A 20,575-nucleotide genomic window follows, 5' to 3' on the forward strand; every position below is an offset into this window, starting at 1 on the left:
TAAAAAAAAAAAAAAAAAAAAAAAAAAAACTGCTACAACTAATTAGTGAGTTTAGCAAGGTCATAGAATACAAGGTCAACATACAAAAATCAAGTATGTTTCTATATACTATCAATAAACAATTGGAAACCAAAATTTTAAAAACTGTACCATTTACAACAACTCCAAAAAAACAAAATGCTGGGACCAGCCCGGTAGGGCAGTGGTCAAGTTCGCACATTACGCTTTGGCAGCCCAGGGGTGGCTGGTTCGGATCCCAGATGCAGACATGGCACCACTTGGCAAGCCATGCTGTGGTAGGCGTCCCACATATAAAGGAGAGGAAGATGGGCATGGATGTTAGCTCAGGGCCAGTCTTCCTCAGCAAAAAGAGGAGGATTAGCAGCAGATGTTAGCTCAGGGCTAATCTTCCTCAAAAACAAACAAAAACAAAATGCTTAGGTACAAATCTAACAAAATACACACAGGATCTGTAAAGCTGGAAAATGAAAAACACCAATATAAGAGATCAAAGAGGACCTCAATAAGTGGAGAGAGATACTCAATATTGTTAAGAAGTCATTTCTCTACAAAGTAATCTATAAATTTAACATCATCTCAACCAAAATCCCAGCAGGATTATTTTGTAGATACAGAAAAGCTTGTCTTCAAATTTCTTTGAAAAGGCAAAGAAACAAGAACAGCCAAAACAATTATGAAAAAGAACAAAGTTAGCAGAATCACACTACCTGATTTTAAGACTTACTATAAAGGTAGAGTAATTAAAGCAGTGTGATACTGGCATAAAGATAGACAAAACAGATAAATCAATGGAACCAAACAGAGAGTCCAGAAAAAGACCCACACAAATATATCAAATGATTTTTGACAAAGGGGCAAAGGCAATTCAGGGAAAAAGGATGTTATCAACAAATTATGCTGGAATAAAGGAACATCTAAATGCAGAAAAAAATAACTTTGACCTGCACCTTACACCTTACACCAAATTAACTCAAAATGTATGTAGACCTGAATGTAACACATAAACCTATGAAACACTTAGAAGAACACAGAAGAGCAAATGTTTGTATTGTTATAAATACTTAGAGACAAAATCAAAAGCACCAAAAGCAGAATCAATAAAAGAAAAAAACTGATAAATCAAACTTCATCAGAATTAAAAGTTTTTGCTCTGCAAAAGACACTGTTAAGGAAAAAAGAAAAGGAACAAACAGGCAAGCTAGAGACTGGGAGAAAATGTCTGCAAATCATATATCTGACAAAGGACTTAACCCTACAATCTATAAGGAGCTCACAAAACTCAAGAGAAAGCAAACAAACGCCCTCCACACACTGTAACAATAACAACGACAAAATCTCCATGCATTTCTATATGCTGGGATACATACCTGCAACTGTCCTTTATATTACTATAAAGGGACTTCTTTATCTGTCATGATGTGGAAATACAGTAAGGCAAAAGATATGAACAGACACTTCATCAAAGAAGGTATATGGATGGCAAGTAAGCACATAAAAAGATCACCAACATAATCTGTTATATGGAAACGTGGATTGAAAACACAAGATACCACTACAAACTTAACAGGATGGCTTTAATAAAAACAACCAACAATACCAAATGCTGACAAGGATTTGGAGCTACTGGAACGCTCATATAATGATAGTGAAATGCAAAATAATACCAATCCTTCACAAATTCTTCCAGAAAATAGAAAAGGAGGAGAGAACACATCCCAACTCATTTTAGGAGGCCAGTATTACCCTGATACCACCAAAGACATCACAAGAAAACTCAGACCAATATCCCTCATGAATATAGATGGAAAAATCTTTAACAAAATATTAGCAAATCAAATACTGCAACATATAAAAAGGATGATATATTGTGACCAAGTAAGATTTATCCCAGGAATACAAAGTTGGCTAAAAATCTGAAAATCAATTATGTAACACAACATATTAATAGAAAAAAGGGCAAAATCTGTATGATCATCTCAACTTCCATTAAGAGTGACTAAAGGTTACCAAAGAGCTTTGTGACACTGCTGTTTATTCTATACTTTCCTCAAAGTGTTCATTTTGTTCACTATTTCCTACTCAACAAATATTGACTACCTTCTGCATGCAAGGCATTCTTCTAGGCATTAATACAGACACACAAAAACAAATTATTATGTGACTCAGTAAAAATTATAGTAAGTCTTATACAAAGGGACACAGTTAAAAAGAACAACCAACTCTGCCTAAGGACTCAGGAAAAAGAAAAAAAGACTGTCTCATTTCTATTCTTAAGTTATACAGGCATATTTTAGACTGGCAATTAAAATTAAATCATATTGTGGTGACACATACATATGGAAATAATTTTATAGGATTATTGTTAATATATTTTCTTTTGCCTGACTCTACCTCTCTACAAAATATTATCACTTTAAAAACACTTCAGGTATAAAAATTTATGCCATACATTATTGAACAATACCTTTGGGCTAATATAATCCTATACCTTGTGGGGAGCAAGAATCCTCTGCCTGAATTTTTCAACAGTTTCTTGACCCATAGAAGACCAAGCGTTGACAAATGCTTCTGCTTTGTCTTGTCTAAGGTGAATGTGCTCTAACTGCTGCTGCAAAGCCGCTGGCTTCACGTTGTGATATACTGCCTATTAAAGAGAAAAATAAAATTACATATATCCCTAATATTCATACAGATACCTTGATCTATAATCAAATACAAAATTATTTTTAAATGATTTAAATCAAAAGAATATTTCATATTTCTACAGTAGAAATTTTTTATTATTTTACAAATATACAAAACTAAGGGCTGGAAGATTCAGGATTAAATGGCCTAAATTATTCAGGCTAAACTTTTTCATTTTTGCTTGTGGTTTAAGTAACCCTAAATCTGCTTAACCGAAAAACAACTTCTTTGCTTTAGCTATGTAAATAGTACCCTAATTAAAATTTCATATCCTTATTTCACTTAATTATTTCAAAGAAGTATACAACAGTTTTGTTTGTCAACTAACAAAATTTTTCCAAGGAGCATTTTCTCAAAACTACCTTCATCTACCAACTTCCTAGGTAACATATAATAAAAAACTGTATAAATTTTTAACAGTGATATCTATCCCATTTCGTACATTATTCTCTAACAACTTTCTCATAAATCCCATGCTGCTCTGTCCTATTCAATTATCCTTTTCTTCTATTGAAGGCCCACCGAGGATATGAACCATGGTCATCTTTAGGATCTGTAATCTATATGAGGCTATATGTAGTAAATGCCCAGCAGCTTGTCCTCCTAACAGTATCTCTAATTAGCAATCCTCATGAAGCCACTGCACTATTTAAACTTTTATTTCACAAGTATTCTGTCTAATCAAACAACAAGAATTTAGGGAGAATCTATTTTAAGCCCAGCAACGTAACATGCACAAAAAATATGATCCTGGCCCCTCACGAATTCAAAATCTAGTGAAGGAGACATAACTGAAACACATGAAATAATGAAAGGCTAACAATGTGCTCTCCTATGATAAGCCAAGGATAAAAGGAATCCAAATAAGGTGAAAGCTATAAGTATAAGGGGTCAATGCTGCAGTGGGGGGAGGTGTGACTTGAAGGGGAACTTAAACAATGAACTGAATTTAGATGAAAAGAAGGGATCAGAAGGGCAGCTCAGTAGGAAAAAATAGTACGACCAAAGGTCCTTTGACAACTACTACTTTTCTACATGTTTTATTTATCAGCCTAGTCAAATAATTCGCCCAAAATCATTTGTTAAATTTCTGAAATAAAATGTGTTCATTTTTTCAAATTATTATACCAAGTAACAATGAATTAAAATCTTTTATAACTGTCTCAAGTCAATGAAGTCTTGATTCAAATTGTCAAATACTTTACTTATGCTACTCAACATTAAGATTGTTTTGCAGAATGCATACTGTGGAAAAATCATAATTCAGCTTTTTTTCATTACACTGAAATTCTTGATTAAAATATATTCACTGCTTCTATCTACACACTATATTTTTAAAAAATAAAATGGTATAGATATCATAGCAATATAAGGACATAATAAACAAACCATGCTTAGGAAGCTTGGGGCGATAAAAATACCTGTTCTAAAATGAATGATATTGTTTCAAGAACTAGGTGAAGATCTGGTTTCTCTAGAGAAAATGCAGCTTGAAGTTTTTCCTCCTCTTCTTCACTGAAACTGTTCTCAGCCTACAACACAAAAAGCAATGTATTAGCACGCACTCAAATATTCTAAACTCAGATACTCAACAGAAGATTCACTTACTCATATATGGAATGAGAACACGAAAGAAAAAGTGAATCCATGGTGAAAGAAACTGATGTGTTTATAAATTTCAATATCCAAAATCACAGTACAGTTCAGTATCTGGATTTTGTCAAAGTTCATTTTTAAAAACCAGCATTTTAAGTTCTATGATTTACAAGAGGTGGAAAATAACAATAAATACTGTAACAAATGGACATGTAGAAAAAATACCAGAATACAATACTAGAAGGTAAAACCCCAAAATATTAACAATAATTAATAGTAACTTCCATCTTTACTCATTCAAAAATATTTACTGAGTTATCTATTACGTGCAACACAGACAGACAGTTCATGTCCTCAGGTATACTATACTTTAGTTAGAAAGACACATAAAAACAAATAATTATTGGAGGTGACATCAGCATCATGGCAGAGTAAGTTCTCCCGGTAATCTCTCACCTCCAAGATACAATGAAAAGGACATTCATACTCCAACAGAGGACATCCAAACACAATACAAAAAACATCAGAGAGACCCACACAACCATATGACAGAGGGAAGAGAGGCTGGAGCCCTCCTCGGAGGAGGTGGAACAGGGTTAGAGAAAACTTGGCGCTGTCCCCTAAAGGCTGCAATGCAGGACTGCAGGAGACCTCTGAGAGAGAAGGAACAGGGGAGGGGACGTTCATTCACGGGAACATCAAAGGTCCCCGAAGGCTCTTGAGACCTAGAGGGAAGCCCTCTACCGGGGTGAAAGCTTTCTCAGGGGGTGACCTCATCGAGTCAAGACCCTCAGGAGAGCAGATAGCAAGAGCAGAGCAAGAAAACCCCAAGAGCATGCAGGAGAAAGCACTCCTCCCCCGACCCGCCCAGCATGGCTCCAGCACCTAGGATCTCTGCTGAAGGCAGACAGCTCAGAATACGCAGCTCTTGACCCCAACCCCATGACAACAGGCAGTAACTGCAACCAAATAACACCAGGATGCAGAAAAACAGAGCCACTCCCTCTACTAATATCAAACATTATATTAGATCTCCAGACCAGAAAGAAGATAAGTACCCAGAAATCAGTCCTGAGGACACAGAAATACGTAATCTAAATGACGAAGAATTCAAAATAGCTATCATCAAAAAACTCAATGAATTAAAGGAGAATGTAGAGGAACAATTCAACAAGTTCAGGAGCTACTTCACAAAAGTGATTGAAACTATAAAGAAGAATCAATCAGAAACATTAGAGATGAAAGACATAATGGAAAAAATAAAACAAAATATGGATTCCCTGAACACTTGAGCACATCATAGAGGAGCACATCAGCATAATAAAAGACAGACATGTTGAAATGCTCCACATTGAGGAGAGAGAACTAAGACTAAAAAGAAATGAAGAGTCTCTGAGAAACAGCCAACTCAATTAGGAAATACAACATAAGAATTATAGGTATTCAAGAAGGAGAAGAGAAAGAGAATGGAGCAGAAAGCTCGTTCAAAGAAATAACAGCAGAGAACTTCCCAAATCTACAGAAGGAGATGAAAATCCATGTGGATGAGACTACCAGATCTCCTAAATATGTCAATGTAAAAAGACCTATTGCAAGGCATATAGTAGTGAAACAGGAAAAACTGAATGACAAAGAAAGAATACTAAGGACAGGAAGGCAGAAGAAAATAACCTACAAAGGAACCCCTATCAGGCTTTTAGAGGATTTCTCTGCAGAAACCTTACAAGCTAGAAGGGACTGGAATGACATATTCAAACCTTTGAAGGACAAAAACTCAGCCAAGAATACTCTATCGAGTGAAAATATCCTTCAGATATGATGGAAAAATAAAAACTTTCCCAAACAAACATAAACTAAGGGAGTTCGTAGCCACAAGACTGCCCCCCCACACACACACACATACACACACACAAGAAATCCTCAAGAAGGCCCTCATACCTGAAAAAAATAAAAGGGAAAAAGGCGTTACAAAGCACAGAGGAAGGAGATAAATAGATAGACAGAATCAGAACAGGACAGCAAATACTCAAGTATAGCATTAAAGACAAAGGGAAGGAAGATATCAAAAACAGATAATCTTGTCATTTTAAACACAAACTCATAACACAAGATGGAATAAGATGTGAGAAAAACAACTTAGGAAGGGAAGAGGAAAGGGACTGAATCAGTTTAGTTTAAAGAAATAAGAGGCCATCAGAAAAGGGACTATCTTACCCATGAGATTTTGAATACAAACCTCATGGTAACCACTAAACAAAAAAGTAGAACAGCAGAGACACAAATAACAAATAAGGAGAAAACAAACACAACATAAAATACTACACAACTCAATTGATAGACCAAAATACACAGGACAAGAAACAAAGGAAATACAGGAGAACCAGAAAACAAGTGATAAAATGGCAGCATTAAGCCCTCATATATCAATAATCACCCTACACGTAAAAGGATTGAATTCTCCAATAAAAAGACACAGAGTGGTGACACGGATTAAAGAACAAGACCCAACAACATGCTGTCTGCAGGAAACACATCTCAGCTCCAATGACACAGGCTCAGAGTGAAGGGATGGAAGACGATACTCCAAGCTAATGACAAACAAAAGGAAGCAGGTGTTGCAATACTTATATCAGACAAAGTAGATTTCAAGATAAGACAGGTAAAGAGAGATAAAGAGGGGCAGTATATAATGATCAAAGGGACATTCCATCAAGAAGAAATAACACTTATACATATCTATGTACCCAAGACAGGAGCACCAAAGTTCATAAAGCAGCTATTAACAAACCTAAAAGAAGATATTAATAATAACACAATAATAGTAGGAGACCTCAACACTCCACTCACATCAAGGGATAGATCATCCAGACAGAAAATCAACAAGGAAACAGTGGAATTAAATGAACAGCTAGACCAGCTGGACTTTAAATAGACATATATAGAAGACTCCATCCAAAAACAGCAGAATACACATTCTTCTCAAGTGCACACAGAACATTCTCAAGGATAGACCACATCTTTGGAAACAAGGCAAGCCTCAATAAATTTAAGAAGATTGAAATAACAACAAAGCATCTTCTCCAATCACAATACTATAAAGCTAGAAATTAATTACAAGAAAAGAGCTGAGAAAGGAACAAAGATGTGGAAACTAAACAACATGTTATTGAACAAGCAACGGATCACTGAAGAAATTAAAGGAGAAATCAAAAAATATCTGGAGACAAATGAAAACATACCATACCAACTCATATGGGATGCAGCAAAAGCCATATCAAGAGGGAAATTCATCACAACACAGGCACACCTGAACAAACAAGATAAATCCCACATAAGCAATCTCAAACTACACTAATTGAATTAGAAAAAGAAGAACAAAGCCCAAAGTCAGCAGAAGGAGAGAAATAATAAAAATCAGAGCAGAAATAAATGCTATTGAAACAAAAAAAGGCAGTAGAAAGGATCAATGAAACAAAGAGCTGATTCTTTGAGAAGATAAATAAAATTGACAAACCCCTAGCCAGACTTACAAAGAATAAGAGAGAAAGTTCAGATAAATAAAATTAGAAATGAAATAGGAGAAACAATAACAGATTATACGAGAATACCACAGAAATACAATGGATTATAAGAGAATCCTACAAAAAACTATATGCCAACAAAATGAACAATCTAGAGGAAATAGATAAATTCTTAGACCCTTACAACCTCCCAAAGCTGAATCAAGAAGAAATAGAGAATCTGAATAGACCAATCACAAGTAAAGAGATTGAAACAGTAATCAAAACCATCCCAAAGAATAAAAACCCAGGACCAGATAGCTTCCCTGAGGAATTGTACAAAACTTTCAGAGAGGATTTAATACCTATCCTTCTCAAGCTATTTCAAAAAATTAGAGAAGATGGAACACATCCTAACACATTCTACAAGGCCAACATCACTCTGATACCAAAGCCTGACAAGGACAACACAAAAAAGGAAAACTACAGGCCAATATCACTGATGAACATAGATACAAAAATCCTCAACAAAATATTGGCAACCCAAATACAATACATCAAAAAGATCATACATCATGATCAAGTGGGATTTATACCAGGGACACAGGGATGGTTCAACATCCGCAAATGAATCAATGTGATACATCACATTAACAAAATGAGGAATAAAAACCACATGACCTGGGGCTGGCCCGGTGGCACAGCGGATAAGTTCGCATGTTCCACTTCTCAGCGGCCCGGGGTTCACCAGTTCGGATCCTGGGTGTGGACATGGCACCGCTTGGCAAAAGCCATGCTGTGGTAGGCATCCCACGTATAAAGTTGAGGAAGATGGGCATGGATGCTAGCTCGGGGCCAGTCTTCCTCAGCAAAAAGAGGGAGACTGGCAGTAGTTAGCTCAGGGCAAATCTTCCTCAAAAAAAAAAAACCCACATGATCATCTCAATAGAGGCAGACGAAGCATTTGACAAGAGCCAACAGCTATTTATGATAAAACCTCTTAACAAAATGGGGATAGAAGGAAATCATCTCAACATAATAAAGGCCATATATGACAAAGCCCCCCACAGCCAACATCATAGTCAATGGGGAAAAGTGAACGCCATCCTTCTGAGAACAGGAACAAGACAAGGATGCCCACTCTCACCACTCTTATTCAACATAGTACTGGAGGTTTTGGCCAGAGCAATTGGGCAAGAGAAAGGAATAAAAGGAATCCAAATAGGGAGTGAAGAAGTGAAACACTCACTGTTTGCAGACAACATGATCTTACATATAGAAAACCCTAAAGAATCCACTATTCTAGAAAACTATTAGAAATAATTAACAACTACAGTAAAGTTGCAGGGTACAAAATCAACTTACAAAAATCAGTTGCATTTCTGTACTCTGACAACGAACTCAGAGAAAGAGAACTCAAGAACATAATTCCATTTACAATCGCAACAAAAAGAATAAAGTACCTAGGAATAAATGAACTAAGGAGGTGAAGGACTTATACAATGAAAACTACAGGACATTAGTGAAAGAAATAGATAATGATATAAAGAGATGGAAAGAGATTCCATGCACATGGATTGGAAGAACAAATATAGTTAAAATGTCCATACCACCCAAAGCAATCTACAGATTCGATGCAATCCCAATCAGAATCCCAATGACATTCTTCACGGAAATAGAACAAAGAATCCTAAAATTCATATGGGGCAACCAAAGACCCCAAATTGCTAAAGCAATCCTGAGAAAAAAGAATAAAGCTGGAGGCATCACAATCCCTGACTTCAAAATGTACTACAAAGCCATAGTGATGAAAACAGCACAGTACTGGTACAAAAACAGGCACACAGATCAACGGAACAGAACTGAAAGCCCAGAAATAAAACCACACATCTTCAGACAGCTAATCTTTGACAAAGGTGACAAAAACATACAATGGAGAAAAGAGTCTCTTCAATAAATGGTGTTGGGAAAACCGGACAGCTACATGCAAAAGAATGAAAGTAAACCATTATCTCATGCCATACACAAAAATAAACTCAAAATGGATCAAAGACTTGAAGATAAGTCCTGAAACCATAAAACTCCTGGAGGATAATATAGGTAGTACACTCTTTGACATCGAACTTAAAAGGATCTTTTCAAATACCATGTCTTCTCAGATAAGGGAAACAAAAGAAAAAATAAACAAGTGGGAGTTCATCAGACTAAAGAGCTTCTGCAAGGCGAAAGAAACTAGGATCAAAACAAAAAGACAACCCACCAATTGGGAGAAAATATTTACAAATCATACATCCGATAAGAGGTTAATCTCCATAATATATAAGGAGCTCACACAACTGAACAACAAAAAAACAAACAACTCGATCAAAAAATGGGCAAAGGATATGAACAGATATTTTTCCAAAGAAGATATACAGATGGCCAATAAACACATGAAAAGATGTTCAACATCACTCATCATCAGGGAAATGCAAATCAAAACTACACTAAGATACCACCTTACGCCTGTTAAAATGGCTATAATCACTAAGACTAAAAATAACAAATGTTGGAGAGGGTGTGGAGAAAAGGGAACCCTTACACACTGCTGGTGGGAATGCAAACTGGTGCAGCCACTATGGAAAACAGTATGGTGATTCCTCAAAAAACTAAAAATAAAACTACCATATGACCCAGCTATCCCACTACTGGGTATCTACCCAAACAACTTGAAATCAACAATCCAAAGTAACGTATATATCCCTATGTTCACTGCAGCACTATTCACAATAGCCAAGACATGGAAACTGAGTGCCCATCGACTGATGACTGGATAAAGAAGATGTGTGTATATATACATATATATATATATATATACACACACACACACACACACACACACACACACACACATGGAATGGAATACTACTCAGCCATAAAAAAAGAAAAAATCATCCCATTGGCAACAACATGGATGGACCTGGAGGAAATTACTCTAAGCGAAATAAGCCAGACTGAGAAAGGCAAAAACTAGATGATTTCACTCATATGTGGAACATAAACACATGGACAAAGGAAACAGTTCAGTGGTTACCAAGGGAAGGCGGCTGGGGGTTGGGCACAGGGGGTGAAGGGGAGCACTTATGTGGTGACAGACAAGAAATAATGTACAACTGAAATTTCACAATGATGTAAACTATTATGAACTCAAATTTAAAAAAAAAAGAATTGCTAATCAGAAGACTAAACCAAAGAAAGGCAAAAAAACAAAAAAACAAAAAAAAACCCCAAATAATTATTCAAGTAATTTCCGTTTGATGAGTTCTGCAAAAGTAATCGGTTATTACAGGAGCACACATAAAGCAGGAAGTTAACTCTTTTTTATAATTTCAATATTTTCCAAAACTTACACATTACACAACTATTTTTATAAGCAATATAGGAAAGAAAGAAAACAACTAACCCTCTAAGTATACTCTCTGGCTAGTCTCCTTTCTTTCATTTCCAAAATAATCTCCTTGATCTAAAGATATTGGCTTATCAAGTATGAAGAACGTACACTATTAGACCAGCTTTTAAATAAAAATAAATACTTTATCCACACATACTGAAAACAACTTTCTCTACTGCTGTCTCTCCCCAACAGCAACACAGAGAAGGTTCAGAAGGACCACGAGTCCCTGCCTTGACAGCTTAGGATGAGGTACAAGTACATAGCCACAACTGAAGCAGCATTAGAACTCTTAAATGGCATATTTTTGGAGGCTAGTCACCAGAACTCCCAGTCTCTACTTGTTTTATGACTGAGAAAAACATGAACCACAATTGAGCAAAATGTCAATCACTTACCTCAAGAAAAATGTTTTGATTTAAAACTTCCAGAATCTCTGTGACTACCACACATCTTCTTGAAACAATGAGCTACAGCACGAGAGTTTATCAATATGAGGAATACAGTAACAGTATTACTTATGTATAATCACTGAACCACATGTTGCATTAAATTCAATGGAAATTTACAATTTAACTTCCAAAGAGGTCAAGCTGATTCCTTTTACTATATACCAAGTAACCTATTTTGACAAAATAAAAAAAGTGACTGAACATGTATAAAAGTAAACTTTAGTGTTCCCAATATACACAAGAAAGTGAGATGTTTTAAAAAGAGAGAGAGCAACAAAAGGAACATTCTCAAGATCTTCAAGGGCATTATATTAATAAAGCGGTTTGGAGTGAAGGGAGACAAGAGAATATTTATCTCCACCATCCAACAAAACATCAGGCATGCACCCTTAAAATAAGATGGAGCTTAGAATATGTGAGCAGAACAGCAGATAGAGAATACAGCTATAAAACAAAGTTCCAAAAACATATTCAACACCTGGCTCCAACAATGACCCTGGGTAGATAAATATTACATTTAAGTCCCTCTATTTGCTTCCAAATAGCAGCAGTTTAACTTCTTTCCATCTACTAAAAGCAATCCACACATATTTGGGAGTTAAAAAGAAGGTAAAGGAGACATATTTCTTTTTATCCTCTCAATGGGAAAAAATTAAGTCCTAGGTTTATAAAATTAGAGAGTAAGTGTCCAAGAAACTTAAATTTTAAAATGGAAAGTGGATGTTAATTTTTTCTGTATTTAAAAAGCATATGCCATAAACATATATACACAGGCAGAAAGGAAAAACAACACTTAGGAATAAGGTACTGCTAAATGGATTGACATAGAAAGATCTCTGATTAAAGTGGTAAGTGAAAAAGGCAAACAGCAGGGCAATATATACAGTAAGGTAGCACATATAAAAACACAGGCAAACCACACATTTCCGTATGTTTGTGCATGCACATGTGTGTGCACATCTGCATTTAATAATATATGGAAAAAGACTGGGAAAGATAAAAACCAAATTGATAAGGAAGGTTACCTCTAGGAAGGTATGGTGGTTTTATTATGTCCACAAATTCTTTAGCACTTCACCCTTCAAAAGAAGGAGCCTAATCTCCTTTCCTTTGAATGTGAGCCAACCCTAGCGACTTAACTTCTAACAAGAAGAATATAGTGAAAGTGAAGCTATGTGATATCTAAGGTTAGGTCATAAAAAGGACAGCACATCCCTCTCTTGCATCACTTGCTCTGGAAGGAGCCAACCTCCTTCTGGAAGAAGTCTGGAGGAAAGGCCTATGTAGCAAGGAACTGAGGCCTCACACCAACTGATGCCACTAGCTAGTCAGATTGGAAGGAAATCCTCTAACCCAGTCAAACCTTCAGATAACAGCAGCCCCAGTCAACATCTGAAAGCAACTTCATAAGAAACTCCAAGCCAGAACCACCCAACCAAACCATTCCTAAATTCGTGACCTACTAGAACTGTGAGAGATAATAAATGTTCATTGTTCTTTTAAGCTGCTAAGTTTTGGGGTAATTGTAATTCAGCAACAGATAAATAATACAGGAGAGAATTAAGATGGAAGGAGTGGCAGGAGGTAACCAAGTGGGAATTTCAGTTGGTCCACATTGTTTAAAATTTTTAAAAGAAAACTTATTCATTAACTATTTGTGAAATTTAAAGTGTTATTAAAATGCTTAATTTAAGCCCTCTAAGTATTTTGAATTATATAGGGCACAAAAAAAAGTAAGTTAAAAGCTCCACTCTTGCAACTTTTCTTTTTCTTTTTTGTTTTTTGGTTTTTTCCTGAAGAATTCATTTTCTTAACATGAATGATGAGGGAACCAATCTCAATTCCACATATAGTTGAAATTGGGTCACATTCCTCAGAAAATTATAGAGTCTTCTATTCTACGAAAATAGTATATTATTTAAATAATTATGAAGGCAACTAGGTTTTAAAAACTCAGAGCATGGATTTAGAGACAGAGAGAACTGTGGTCCAGAGTCCGAGCTCTGACTCACATACACAATCATGCACACACACAAACACCACAATGGAAGAAGACATGGTACGAGTACTCTGCAGACATTATAACTTAAAGTGTATGTATATATCTTTCTTACCCAATAAACCAATTTGTAAGGAGCCCTCCACATTATATTAACTACAAAATAAATGCATTTTCAGAGATAAACTACCCTTTTCTCTTTTTTCCACATAGGTGGGGCCAATTCTTCTTTGTGCAGGACTATCTTGCACATTGTGCAAGACATTTAAAGTCCCAGGGCATTAAATGCCGGCGGCACCCTCCACGCACTGTAACAATCAAAAAAAACCCTCAGGCATTTCTATATGTTGGGTTTACATCTGTGATTGTCCTATGTGTCATAATGGGGAAATACTGTGGTACTCACAAGTGAATCTATCAAGTAAATCAACTTCTATTTCAAACTTCTGAAAGAAATAGTTCTAAAATGCATGGCATCCCTTCTAGAATTTTGTAAACAAGGTATACTGGATTAAACTAATTTCTTGTGATGAGTCAGGTCATAATTATGAGCATCAACGTTCTGTGCTACAGTATCCTAAAGAACTCCTAAGACACACTGATGCTTTTTCAGTTCAGTAAAAAAACCTCAGGCCTCTGTGCTTTTATATTTCTTATGCATGACTTTCATAATTCTTCCATTTCATTCCATAATCAGTAGTCAATTCTTGAAGCAGTCTATATGCTCCATCACAGCAGCACCTTAATCCCTGAGTTTGCTGTTTCTAGCCTGCCATGGCCAGGTCTAGACAGCTGATCTCTGAGAACTAGACATACAGCACAGTTACATTAATAGACTCTGTGTGAGGGCCTAAAAGTCTCTCCTATGGAGCAAAGCATATGAGTTTTTTTTAATTGCATGAGTTGTGACAGCTATTTTTGAAACTCAAAAGCCATAAATGTTTCTTTCTAAGTTCCCAGCTATGGAAGTTAGTCTGACTTCCCCCAGTATTTCCCAAGGCAGATTCTATTAGCATGCTGGATGGAACAATTCTCTGTGCAGGACTACACACTGCAAGACATGTAAAGTTCCTGGGCATTAAATGCCACCCTCGAAACACTGTAACAACCCCCAAAGTTGCCGTGTATTTCTACATGCTAGGATAGGCCAGGAAGATGGCCAGTTCAAAGAGGACTCCCAAACCCATACTTAGGCGTGCCCATATTCTATACCTCAGCTGTCTTAGTTTCCCCATGTTTAGTCCTACTAGGGATTCCAAGAAACTCGTCTGGACAAAACCAGATTTTCTCTGCCTATAAGCAGATTAAACTTGGTAAAATTAAAGTGCCAAGCTGATAACATTTAAAATAGCAACCAAATTCCTAAACCTCTTCACCAATCTACCTACATCAGGTTTCACTGTTCTAAGGGCTCCACTGTCTCAGGGCAAAGGCCAATTTCACAGACCAAGAGTACATAAAAGAAAGCTGGCAGATCCTGAATGTCTCCTCAAAATTTTGAATAAGAGCCTTTATCACAATAGGAGTCCCTCTGGAAAAACACTTCCTGAAACTGTCCAGGAAGAAAAATTTTGTACCTTTCCTGACTTTCTTTCTTAGCAGACAAGTAATCACATACGTGTATTTCTGTCTTCAGTTGCTTCAGCTCTCAACAACCACGCCTCCTCATCTCCACTCCCCTACCTCTGATGGCATAGCATTCAAGCATCTCTGTGGAATGCTGCAGCCACTCAGCTTCTCTAAGATAGATGTTAACTTATTCTCAACTCCAGAGGCGACTGAGGGTCAAAGATAAACTAGACACCACAATTTTCCCTGCAAATGTTTCGTCCTCCCTCAGTATGAAGAACAGAAGATGTATATAAGAGTTTTTGTTCCATATTGTTTTATATGTTTAAAAAGGCAGCCATCAGCTCAGAAAATCAAAGCAGAATTTCTGTATCAACTGCCTGCATCATTCACTTTTAGACTGATTTATATACTATTTTGTACACTTTCCTGAGGTTTACTGTAATGGGATAAAGGGATGGATTGTGGGACCAGGCTGCCTTACTAGCTAGCTGTGTGACCTTGGGCAAATTACTTAACTGGTCTCTATCTCAGTTTCTTCAAGAATAAAATAAAGATGACAACAGTACTGACTTCCTAAAGTTGCTGTAAGGATCAGATGAGTTAACCATACAAAGCCTTTAGAATGGTACCAGTCACAGAGGGAGCACTGTGAATAGGACACGCCACAAAATGCAGCTGCTATTGTTAATACTGTTGTTGCTCCTCCTGTCCATCTACTTCACCAATTCCTTACAGGCAGGAATTTAGAGGATCGATATTGGTTTTGTGTTTCCAATGGCAAGGAAAAGAATTAACTCCAAGAATAGTTACTGAGTGCAGATTGTATAAGTGTCATTGTATCAGGTACGGGAAATATAAAGATGAGTAAGAGATGATACTCAAGGTATTCAAGGTCAGAGAAAGACCTCATAATCATGAAACAAATACTTATGAGTCGGTACTGAAGTGAGGTGAGAATGAACCAACTGTTTTAGAAGCACAGAAGGGAGAACAACAAACTGCTGAGAGTGAGACTGTGAAATCCCTGAAAGATGAACAGTTTAGTCACTAAAGCAGGGAAGAACACGGCAGGTAAAGGAAAGAGGATATGCACAGATACAAAGCTGAAAAAGTTCATGGTACGTTCTAGTAGAAGAGCGCAGTCTACTGTGACTGGAGCACTTGCAAAGCAGAGAGAATATAGGTTGTGGTCATATTATAATGTTATCATAATATAATACAACGTTAAGGATTTGGAACTTTTTCCCACGGAGCAACGGAAAGTCAGTAATGGATTTGAACGCTGTAAAGATACGATCAACTGTTTTTAGGAAAAAAATATTTGGAAGGATAAATAGAATAGCATTATGAAGAAGCGACAGGAAGAGAGAAGACTATAGACAGAGATACCAGTTTGAAGGTAATTACTGTAGCCCAAGGGAGGGAGAATAAGAATCTGAACCAGGACTATGAGAAGAACTTGGATTTGAGAGACACTTCAAAGGTAGAAAGGGCTTTGGGGCTGGCTCCCAGCCAGGCCAAAGAGGAAAGAGTCCAGGTTCTTGTTTAATGGTGATGCCTAGCACCAGGTAGAGCAATTAGTGGGTGCTCCATAAACATGTGTTGGATGGAATTAAATTTTTATACCACAATAAAGACGTTAAGTTAGATTGGTGACCAAGCAGTGACATCAACATGTCCAAAATAGCCACACAGAATTATTTTTAAGAGGAAGAATGAAATCAGAATTTTCCCAAAGCATGTTCCACAGAACCTTAGTCTCAAAATATATATCATGATAAAATAATTCCAAGGTTGAACACATTTGGAAAATTTTGCACACCGTATGTACCCTTAAATATTTACTATAAATACTACCATATAATATATTCTGAAAAGTTCCATAATAAGGAAAAAAGATTAACTTTAATGAAGACAGTTTCCCAAACTTTTGACCACAGGACATTATCAAATTTTCTAGAGACCAAGTGTGCCCGAGGACACACTGGGGAACACCATACTTCCCCAAAAGTTCTTTAAGTAGAAACAGAGTTTCAGTGGAATCACAAGAAAGTATTATAAGCTATAAAAATGAAAAGTACAAACCTTCAGGTGAAGTTTTTGAAGAATTCGGGTGAGCAATCGTGGAAATCTTCCTATATCTATTGCATTAATCAGCGACACTGCTTTTTTCATGCTAAATAAATTCGTAAAACAAAGTTTTAAGATGAGTTTTCCAAGAGGAATTGTACTTACGTTAAGCACAGCTGTCTATAACTGCAGTTATCTATAAGTTTTCATTCCAACAACTCTGCTGTAAGGTAATGCTAAGTGAAATAATGAAAAATAGATGATGGCCAGCCAAGGAGGCACGGCATTTCCAAGAAGATGTCCCCCAAAAGTACTTCTGTTCAAAAGGTCCATTTGGCAAATTTTCTCTTTCTTGTGGGCACCGCAAACTACTAAGGGAAGCTTGCACTCTGCAGAGAATGGCACGAATTGCAGGAATGGCATGAGAATGGCAATGGGTGTTTAAGCATCCACTTAACTCAAAATGGAACTCTGAAAAGAGTGAGAGGAGGGAAGTAGCAATTACATCAAAAATATAAAGAAAAGAATGCTGCATGGTAGCTAGTAGGGAAAAAACTACATACACAACCATATGGGGTCACTAAGTACACAAGTGTTTTAAAATCCTGCTTCAAATGTAATAAGCAACTTTGAATTATGTGATAACAATACAACCACACCATCCTGGATATGGTTTATTGATGTGGTGTGTGTTACCCAGGACACTGGTGTGAGGAAAAAAACTGGCTGTCAGAACTCAAGAAATCCAGGAAGATAGACAGAGATACCAGTTTGAAGGTAAACTTTAAAATGACAACTCTCTTCTTCCAGAAGATTCCTGCCCCATCCAGGCACTAAAAAGTTATTTTCCAACTTCAATTATCTCCCTATACACTTCAGCACTTTTTCCACATCCACTCACCACCTGTACTACGTAATTACTTTTAATAAGATGCAATCATTTTTACTTAGTTTTATTTTAAAAGGGAACTTTCTATCATCACCATGAACAGCAGACCTTACCTTCCCTAACTGGAAATTAACTGAAAATAAATAAAATGAAGACAAAAGTAATGTTACCAAATTCTGACTAGTTACTGAAACTCCCGGCCTGAGGCCTGCTCTACCTTGATTGAAAAGAGAGATTAACAAGACCCTCCAGCACCAACCGGGGTCTTTCTCATCATCATCAGGTCTGAGAACTGAAATCGGGAACGGAATGCCGCGTTATGCCGCGTTACTCCAGGTAGGCCTGGGACTTCTGATCCTACACTCTGAACAGCGGCACAGACCACACACTGGCGTACTGCCCTCAGCTGCAGCGCCCCGCGACCCCCCGAGGTGAACCACCGCCGAGGTCGGGGCGCCCACAGTCCCGTGCACTCCTGCGGGGACCCCGGGCCGCTTCGGCTGCCCCGCGCCCGCCCCCCCGCGGCCCAGGCGACAGACAGCAAGGACATCCTGGCGCCGGCCCCGTCCGCGCCAGCCCGGGGGCGGCTACCTGGGGCTCTCCCGCAGGATCAGTGCCGCGGACGCCGCCATCCTCGAAGCTCCCACGCCCGGCCGCCGCCTGTCAGCTGCTCGGAGCCCAACCAATGGCGGCCACGGCGGACGGAAAGCCGGAAGGCCCAAGCCGCGCAGCGGGCCGGACGCCGCAGCCCCGTCCTGAGGGCCTGCAGGGACGAGTGGGTATCCCCAGCGTCCTCCCCGCTACTCTAACCGTTCGGAGTTAGGGCTGTACGCGTATTAATTTATTTATATTTATACATTTACTTATTATATGTGTATACACATATCTGGATATGTTTTATGTGTATAATGTGTATATTTTTATGTATTATGGATGTAGTTTGTGTGTATAAACATAGGCATTTAGGGGTGTGTGCATATACATTTTTTTAAACAGAGAAAGTATAGGCACGCCCGCCGTGTTGGGCCTGCGCTGCAGAGATGAGCGGCGGAGCGCGGTCCCTGGAACAGCCCAGGGCGCCGCGCATCACCCCGCGGGAGATGTGGTGCCGCCAGCTCCAGCGTGGGCGCTGTGCGATCAGCCCCGCCGCTGGAACTTGCAGCCCGGGAGCTCTGCAGAGCGCCTTGCGGAGTCTGCAGTATGTTGCGTCGTTTATTCAACAGGATTCGTTGGGTGCCTACTATGTGCCAGGCACCGTGCTAGGCGCTTGGGCTGCAAAAGACCAAAATTTCTGCCCTCAGAGATTGCCAGCAGTTCAAATGGACGAGCCTTTGTTGCGCCCTTCTTTGGGGTCTGGCACTGAGTTAGGTACTGCGTAATAGGGAAGATGAAACGCGCGGCACAGACTACCATTAACGATGTCACAAGAGAATTGGAGATAACATGGGTTCACGAATACCTAGGTATGCCTTAGAGAAAAACAAGTAGTGCATTAAGGGGATTCAGAGGTGGGAACAGTGCTAAGGCATCAGAGATAGGGTAAGGAAATCTTCCTGGAGCAGGTGGCATGAAGAAGCATCCAACGATAAGTTGTGGCATGTGCACTTAATCTTGTGAGAAATGGGGAGCCATTAAGCGTTTTCAAGCAAAGACATTTTTGTGATGACAGCTGGGTTTTTTGAAGGTCGTTTGTTTTGTTTTGTTTTGAAGATGGCTGTCATCAGAATGATGATTGGGTTAGAAAGAGGTAAGCAGGAAAGCCAGATAGGAAACTATTGCAACAATCTATGAAAAGCAATACAATCCACTGGTAGTAAAATGACATTGGAGAATGAAAATATAGTGTATGGATTAGAGTTACATTTCAGCTGTAGAATCTTCAGGAGCTGGCAAAAGATTGAATTTAATTTTCCTACCTAATTATGTTTTACTTAAATTATTATTTAAATTAGTTGGCATTCCTACAGCAGCCCAAAAACATCCTAACTGAAAGGAGAAGCCAGATTGCAAATTAAAAGTGAATAATTCCCACATGGATAATTGAGTCAATTATGCAATGTGTTGAACACATACAAATACATTTAGTTCTACAGCACTCCACATACTCCCCAACTTATGCAGTATTTGAAAAAGATGTATGTGAATCTACATAAATTATAGGTCTCTGGTAACAAACACAGATTACCTTACCTGGCATAACTTTAAAAGGGTCCCAGTTCCCTCAACTTTTGAATCATTACCCTTTTGATCCATTGCCTGAGCCACTAACCAACTAAAACCATTTTTGAATTTCTAGTGAAGTTTACCTCCTCCTCACTTCCCTTCAAAACCACAGCTGGGATTTTGAGCAGAAGAGCATCA

General features: G+C 38.0%; 1 protein-coding gene across 2 annotated transcripts in view; it reads right to left on the reverse strand.

Annotated features, from left to right (window-relative positions):
• COMMD10 (COMM domain containing 10) overlaps positions 1-18,918 on the reverse strand; it is a 170,243-nt gene extending 151,325 nt beyond the window's left edge. For both annotated transcript variants that reach the window (XM_046665221.1, XM_046665222.1), the window contains exons 1-4: positions 18,806-18,918; positions 17,341-17,431; positions 4,128-4,238; positions 2,510-2,665 (exon numbers count right to left, since the gene is read on the reverse strand). In XM_046665221.1, coding sequence (XP_046521177.1) covers positions 2,510-2,665; positions 4,128-4,238; positions 17,341-17,431; positions 18,806-18,846 — 399 coding nt within the window. In that variant the 5' untranslated portion in view covers positions 18,847-18,918. The remainder of the gene's footprint in view (positions 1-2,509; positions 2,666-4,127; positions 4,239-17,340; positions 17,432-18,805) is intronic.
• Positions 18,919-20,575: the final 1,657 nt, after the last annotated feature.

The sequence above is a fragment of the Equus quagga genome, chromosome 7, assembly GCF_021613505.1.
Source record: "Equus quagga isolate Etosha38 chromosome 7, UCLA_HA_Equagga_1.0, whole genome shotgun sequence".
In the NCBI taxonomy this organism is placed as follows: domain Eukaryota; kingdom Metazoa; phylum Chordata; class Mammalia; order Perissodactyla; family Equidae; genus Equus; species Equus quagga.